This window comes from Dipodomys ordii, unplaced genomic scaffold (genome assembly GCF_000151885.1).
Source record: "Dipodomys ordii isolate 6190 unplaced genomic scaffold, Dord_2.0 Scaffold2, whole genome shotgun sequence".
Classification (NCBI taxonomy): domain Eukaryota; kingdom Metazoa; phylum Chordata; class Mammalia; order Rodentia; family Heteromyidae; genus Dipodomys; species Dipodomys ordii.
Window position 1 is genome coordinate 21903943 of NW_012267218.1, and position 7546 is coordinate 21911488.

At 44.7% G+C, this 7546-nt stretch overlaps 1 protein-coding gene across 1 annotated transcript in view; it reads right to left on the reverse strand.

Annotated features, from left to right (window-relative positions):
- Nucleotides 1-5093, reverse strand: part of Ift43 (intraflagellar transport 43) — a 75309-nt gene extending 70216 nt beyond the window's left edge. The window contains exons 1-2 of the mRNA XM_013014188.1: nucleotides 5026-5093; nucleotides 2553-2645 (exon numbers count right to left, since the gene is read on the reverse strand). Of these exons, the coding sequence (XP_012869642.1) occupies nucleotides 2553-2645; nucleotides 5026-5079 (147 nt within the window). The 5' untranslated portion in view covers nucleotides 5080-5093. The remainder of the gene's footprint in view (nucleotides 1-2552; nucleotides 2646-5025) is intronic.
- Between the last annotated feature and the right edge of the window lie 2453 nt (nucleotides 5094-7546).

The following is a 7546-nucleotide window of genomic DNA, read 5'->3' on the forward strand; positions in this document are numbered from 1 at the left end:
ATGGCAAAAGATCTTGTCTCTTTTGATCATTGAATTCTACTCAATGATATCTGACTCACAATAATATTTGTGAATAAATAAATGAAGGGTAGGATGAATGGATCAGTACCAGAATAGATTCTCCTAGATTCCTATGGAACAGAGTGAAATGACAAGAAACTGTGACAAGGTTTCCAGCAACCCAGTCATTTACTTTTCCTCCCTCTCTCTTGTATTTGAAGATGTTGCTTCACTGGGTAGGTCAAACTGGGCTCCAACTCAATCCTTCTGCCTCAGTCTCCCAAGTATCTGTCAGCTTTTTGCTCATTATTTTGGAGATAGAATCTAGCAGACTTTTCTACCCAGGTTGGCCTTGAACTGACATCCTCTGGATCTGAGTCTCCTGAGTAGCCAAGATTACAGGCTTGAGTCATTTCTCTTGAAAGACATAGACTACTGAAGCTAAAGCTCCCCTAAGATCTGGAATGGGGTCTGGTATAACTACTTTTGCTCCCCCTCCTACTTTACTACATCATCCCTCTTCCCCAACGGTCCTCTCATGACTCACTATCTGCCCAACCCCCACTCAGCTTCTAACATATAAAATATACACTGGAAACTCTGCACATCCCCTTGGCAGTTGCAAGTGCACATCTATGCCAGGTATTGTGCCAGGTACTATGATAAATGAGAGGATAAAGCAATAAGATACACCTTCTGCATTTCAGAAATTCACATAAGAGAAGCAGGCAAGAAAACAACTGAAAAACAATATAATGTAGTAAGTACAATAATGGGAAGGCCAAAGTCACAAACCAACAATCCTCCGGCCAAAACTAGATCATCTGATAACATAACTTGCATATCAGTGATAACTTACAAAAATGTGTTGCTCTCATCTGATACTTTAGACTGTTAAGCTAAGAGTAAAGCTCAGGGGTAGAGTGCTTGTTTATTATGTGCAAGACCTAGGGTTCTATCCCCAGCACGCACACATACATTCACACACAAAAAGCAACAAGCTGGGCATCCGTGGTTCATGCCTGTCATCCTAGCTACTCAAGAGGCTGAGATCCGAAGATCACGGTTTGAAGCCAGCTGGGGCAGGAAAGTCCATGAGACTCTTCTCTCCAATAAACTATTGAGGAAAAGCTGGAAGTGGCATTGTGGCTCAAGTGGTAGAGTACTAGCCTTGAGCACAAAAAGGCTCAGGGACTGGGCTCAGGCCCCGAATTCAAGCCCCAGGACCAGCCAAAAAAAAAAAAAAAAAAGGAAGAAGAAGAAACAAAACAAATAGCAACAATGACAATAACAAACCTTCAAGCTAGCTTCTCTTGAAAAATCTGATCCATCACAGTAATCTGTTTGCCTACAGCTTCAACCAGCTTCACTAAGTAGCAGTTGTCCTTTTGGAAGAGGCACCTGCCCCACAGTTTCTAGTACCTCCACCACAATGTGCCCCCTAGGGTCACAAGGCCAAGGGCTGGTCACCAATTTTGTCAGGCTGCCATAGTTATTACTGATGATTTGCTATACCCAATACTTACATCTAAGTGAAAAAAGGAAAGAAGACAAACTGGCAAGGACTCATTATCTTGCAGAACAGACAGAGCTGGAAGAAGACAATGAGTGTAAAATGGGACCAGTCCTAAGGAAGTGACAGGAGGGAGCTCTAAGTCAGACAGCAGAAGTCAGGGAAAACTAACAAAAGGGATGGTCTTCCAGTTGACTCTTGAAAGGCAGATTTTTCAAATAGTAAGAGGAAAGTAAAAAGAAGCTGTGAGTAAAAGAGTGCCCTGGTCAGGGCTGGGAATGTGGCTTAGAGACAATGTGTTTGCCTAGCATGCATGAAGCCCTGGGCTCATTCCTCAGTACCATATAAATAGAAAAAGCTGGAAGTGGTGCTGTGTGGCTCAAGTGGTAGAGTGCTAGCCTTGTGCAAAAGAAACTCAGGGACATTGCCCAGGCCCTGAGTTCAAGCCCCAGGACTGGCAAAAAAAAAAGTTTTGATAATAATATTGCTCATCTCTCTCACCCACACTTCTCAAAGAAGCAAGGTGATTCTTCCCAGAACTCCTGGCCACTAGGAAGTTTCCAGGGAAGCAAGGCCAGTAAATAAGCCCTTTCTGCAAACTGCAGAAAATACAGGTCCCTGCTGAGAGCAAATATATAATCCAACCTGATCATCTGCATCTACCATTGGCATTTATTCAGCAGGAATTAAAGCCTAAATTTTGACTGAAAGACTGAATTTTGAAACTGTCCAGACCCTTGCTGCAGCTAAAATTAAAAAGCTCTACACCAATAGTTTGGTGTAGAAACTAGTTTGTCCTCAAAAAAATATATATATATTGCTCCTCTCTCATTTCCTGCTAATTGGAAGAGAATTCCAAAACCAAGATAAGAGGAAAGGCTGGCATGCCAGAGAAGTATGGAATACCAAATCTTTGTTCATTGACAAATCACTCATTCATAAAGAACATTTCTGCAGTGGTTGTATGTTTGTATACTGGGGATTAAACTCAGAGCTCTCCTCTTGAGCCATACACCTCGTTTATTTTTTTAGCACTCACCTCTCCAGTCAGAGGTAATGAAGAATTCTTGCTACTGAAATAGTCCTCAGTCTGGGCTGGTTCTTGTTGAGCTCGGCGACCCATCTTGGCGCCCTGGAAAGACAGACAGAGGGTAATGCTGATGGTAATCAAATGTTATTTAAGCCATTATGAGGATGGCAATTCTGGGAAGGTAAGCAAAGACCAGATTTAGGATGACATGATGGAGAATGGTATTTGAATAACTTGGATAAATTCATACAAAGTGTTCTAACTCCTTAAAACCAGGTAACTGAGGTTAGTTCTATTAACTAGAAATGGGCTTGTGACAATGAAGTTTACTTTTTAATACCTATAGGGATGGCAAAAGCAAAGTTACTTTTCTACTTAAGACTGCAGTTAAGCTGGGTGCTGGTAGCTCATGCTTGTCACACTAGCTACTCTGGAGGTTGATATCTGAGGATCACAGCTCAAAGCCAGCCCAGGCAGGAAAGTCCGTGAGCCTCTTATCTCCAGTAAACTACTCAGAAGAAGGCAGAAGTGGGGCTGTGGTTCAATTGATAGCACACTAGCCTTGAGCACAGAGGAGCTCAGGGACAGAGCCCAGGCCCTGAGCTCAAGGCCCAGGACCAACTGGCAAAAAAAAAAGGGGGGGTGGGGGAGAAAAGAAGCAGCTTATTGAGCAGATGAATCATTTCTGCAAGTAAATAAATATTCCTGATAATAGGCAACTCCTTTTCTTCTCAAGGCAGACACTTCTATACCTTCACCCAAGGCTCCCCTTTTCCATTTGTTGTAGTATCTAAATATGATATATGACATATAGTGTGTTAAAATCTCAAAGATGCCTCTAATTGCTGTTTACTAAAGCTCTAACAACTGACATGTGTTTTAAGGTTTTAAACATTTTGAAACTCTTGTCTTTAAAAAAGGGCCACAGGTTAAAAAATAAAAATTTAAAAAATAAAACACAAAACACCTTAAACCTAATTTATATGATTTGAAAACTGTCTGTTTATTGCCTATTTTCTTCTAATAGGACAGAAGACCCATGTTTTGGTCCCTGCTGTCTCTCTATCAGCTAGGTCAATGAATGACAGAGTAGGGCTCAATATACATTTATGGAAAAGAATGAGCAAGTATAGCCATATCCTCAGATAGATAGTAGAAAAGTTCGTGTATCAGAAAGGCCAGATAAGCTCCATATTCTCCTTAGTCAAATAGCCTGCTTCATTCTCTAATTTGCCCATCCCTGGGAGAGGTGTTCCTCTCTGTCCCTTGGAGAGAAGACACCCAATGCTATTCCACAACTTTAAAACACTTGCAAAGTTTCACAGCAGATACTAAGGCCCAATCTTTTAGTGACTACAATCTTGACTAATTTTAAGGGTTATACCTTGGTGACTTATGCCTGTAAGTCTAGCTACTTAGAAGGCTGAGATCCGAGGATTAGCGGGGCAGGAAAGTCCTTGAGGCTCTTATCTCCAATTAAACACCAAAAAGCTTGAAGTGGAGATGTGGCTCAAGTAACAGAGTATAGTAATGGGCAAAAGAGCTAAGGGACAGAGCCCGGGCCCAGAGTTCAAGCCCTAACCAGTCACTGGCAAAAAAAAAAAAACCACACACACACACACACACACACAACCCAAGTTATAGAGGCCTGACAGGAGTTGTGAATTCATGTCTGGAATTAAGTTCTGTCATTTACTGGCTATCCTAGGGCCAATCACAGCTCTTGGAGGCAACCACAGCTAAGCTCTTCAGGTAAATCCACACACATCTAGCACTGTATTAAGTGCTTTCCATGTATGCGTCTTCACAGCAGCATGTCCATTTCAGGCCCCAGGAAACTGAGGCTGGGGGGGGGGGTGTGTGTGTGTGTGTGTGTGTGTGTCTGTGTGGGGGGAATTACGCGTTGTGTGTGTGTGTGTGTGTTTTTTAAGCTTTGTAACAATTCTATACTCCATATGACTTCGGGGCCTAATCTCTCCGCTACATTATAAATCGTTCAAAAATCTCGATGACTTCCAACCATGAAAATCAGGCTACCCCCATCTCCCTGGGGGTGCGGGTCTGACAGGGAGGAAAAGACGTTCCCCCAGGCCTCCTCGCCGCGCCCAGGAGCCTGGCAGCTCTGACCAGGGCAGCCCCGAGGGAAACCCCGGGATGGGGAGCAGGCGCGAGGGTCGGGTCCAGGCCGCTCCCGCCCGTCACCCCGGGAGCCGGCGGTTACACGCCAGGCTCGCACTGGGGGCCCCCGGCTCAGAAATCCCCCGCGGTCCCCGTGTTTCCCTACGTGTTGAAGGTTTTCAGGAAAGCCAGCCGGAGCCTCGGGAGCCTCGAGGGCGGGGCGAGAGGCCGCGGGGCCGGGCCGCCGCCGAGCGCTGCGGGGCCGCCGGCCCGCGACCGAGGCGCCTCCGGGGAGCCGGGCCGACGGGGTCGCTTCTCCCCACCCGCTTACTCCGGAACCCCAGTTCCCCTCCTCCGTCCTCACGGAGAACGCCGAGTCCCGGCGCACATCCTCGCCCAAATCCAGCAAGTCTTCCATCGCGGCGGCCTTCTGACGTCACTTCCTGGAAACCAAGCGACCCGACGCGTTCCTGACGACGACCCGCCCTTCCATCCCAATAGTTAAAGGGCCCGCCACGCCACACCTGGATTCCGCGTGCCAACCCTCCCGGTTTTTTTTTTTCTTTTATTTGTTTATTGTAAAGATACTGTACAGCGGGGTTACAGTTACGTGAGCAAGGTAACGAGCAGTGTTACCCCCCTCTTTGTCTTTTCCCACCATCCCCTTCCTCCCCACCTCCCCAACCCCTTTCTCCCCCCCCCACCAAGTTGTAAAGTTCGTTTTCTACATAGTGTTTGTACATCTCATTGTTACAGTAGGTCAACCTGTATCCTTGTTTCAGCTTTTTGTTATTTTAAAACACATCTTTCCTAAACTACCTTGCTTGACTTCCCACACATTTTTAAAAAACATATCAAAACTCACTGCTGCTCCTGTGAGACGGTGGGAAAAAGTTAAGTCTTAGGGACTGTGTGCATTTGTACCATCTGTACCCCTGCTTATATACAGCTGTAAGTGCAAAGCAAGACACTGAGGCACTTGAGATAGCTTTATGAAAAGAACTTTCGTGATAAGTGCCAGAGTAACAGTTAATAACAGCAGTTATTAGTGAAGCATTTTTCTCTAGCTCATACTAGTAGGTATCAACCATTCTCTTATGCTAATAGAGGGGAAGGAGCCACAAACTCCCAGCCTTGTGGCAGTCAAGTTCAAATTTCATTGACTCTTACCAGGTGAGGTCCCTAAGTCAACACAAATGGGTTAGATCCAGGCTCTGGTCACTGTAACTCACCAAAGATGGGCTCTGACCTTGAAAATGAACAATATCTCCAATATCATGCTGAGGGTAAGGCCTAGGTTTTCACAGGTTAAAAGCAAGGATTGGAAGTGGTAATGGTACTCCTAAAACAGAATGGCAAACATTTATTACGCACCCATTAAGTTATTCAGGCCAATCATTCACTCTACATGTTTCCTAAGCAGAATTCTGTGTTCCTATGCCTAATGAGGAGCATACTGGCCTGAGAATCACTGGAGTTGACCTCTCATTCTAGCTCTGCTAACAAGTCTCTGTGTAAGCAGAACAGAGCCACTCTGGATCTATAATTAACTTTCAAAATTGCTTCTAAAGTCTCTTGCTCAATCATTCTGCATCTCAGAAAGAATATTCTATTAGACAACAATCTGGTGAAAGAGTCATTGCTCCAAATCTTAAGAGCATGTAACAGGGGTTTCCAAACCTTGCCCAGCACCTGAATCATAGGAGAGTTGTATTTGTAAATACAGATGTCAGGCCCCATCTCAAGAAACTCTAATTTAATAGAAGTGGAGCTTCTATGTTGTAGAAGGGGAAATTTTCTGCAATGTTTGCACTCATTAAGTGTTTGTTTGAGGATTTCCATAAAGTTTCCTCAGATCACTCTATTTTAAATCACAACACTCCTCTTCTCCAACCGTGCAGTCTCTGTCCCCCTTCCTGCTTTACTTTTCACTGTCGCTTACCTTTTATCATATATATAATTTATGTATTCATTTCATTTATTGCCTCTTCTGCTGCCTTACTACTGCCTCTAATTTTTTGCTCCCTGAAAGGGAGTGTTTTGATTTATCCACAGAACCTGGAATATGCCTGGCATATAACAAATATCAAAACCATTTCTCAAATAGAGGCAGTATAGTATAGGGGTTAAGTGCACAGACTCTGGCAATGGATTTCCTTGGCCTAAACCCCAGTGTTGCCACCTACTAGCTATGTGACCTTAGACAAATCCCTTGTGAGTGTGTGTGTGTGTGTGTGTGTGTGTGTGTGCCAGTCCTAGGGCTTGAACTCAGGGCTTAGGCCCTCTGTCCCTGAGCTTTTTTTTATGCTCAAGGCTAGCACTCTACCACTTGAGCCCAGCCACAGTTCTACTTTAGGCTTTTTGGTAGTTAATTGGAGATAAGAGTTTCAGGGACTTTCCTGTCTGAGTTGGCTTGAACGGCTTTGAACCTAGATCCTTAGATCTCAGCCTCCTGAGAAGGTAGGATTACAGTCCTGAGCCACTGGGATCTGGCTGACAACTTTCCAAGCAAATCTACACCTAGGGTTCTTCATTAGTTCTTCATATGCAAATGAAAATAATGTCTACAGTAACTAGAGAACCTGTGTTCAACATCCTGTCTCACTCTTTGTGACTTGAAAAACAAAACCCCAAATTCTCTGTGCCTCAGTTTCCTCATCTGTCCTGGAGCTACATTAACGTTCAATTTGTGGAGGAAAACAGGCTTCTTGGGAAGAGTCCATGGAGGCTAGAGTGAGGCTTGGAAATTGGGTGAGGGAAAAATTGGTCAGGTCAGGCACAAGTCGTGTGTGTGTGTGTGTGTGTGTGTGTGTGTAGGGAAGACACCCACTCAGCTGCTCAGGGTAGAAGGCCTGCAGCTCAGGGTGGGAAGAGCAAGTATCCCC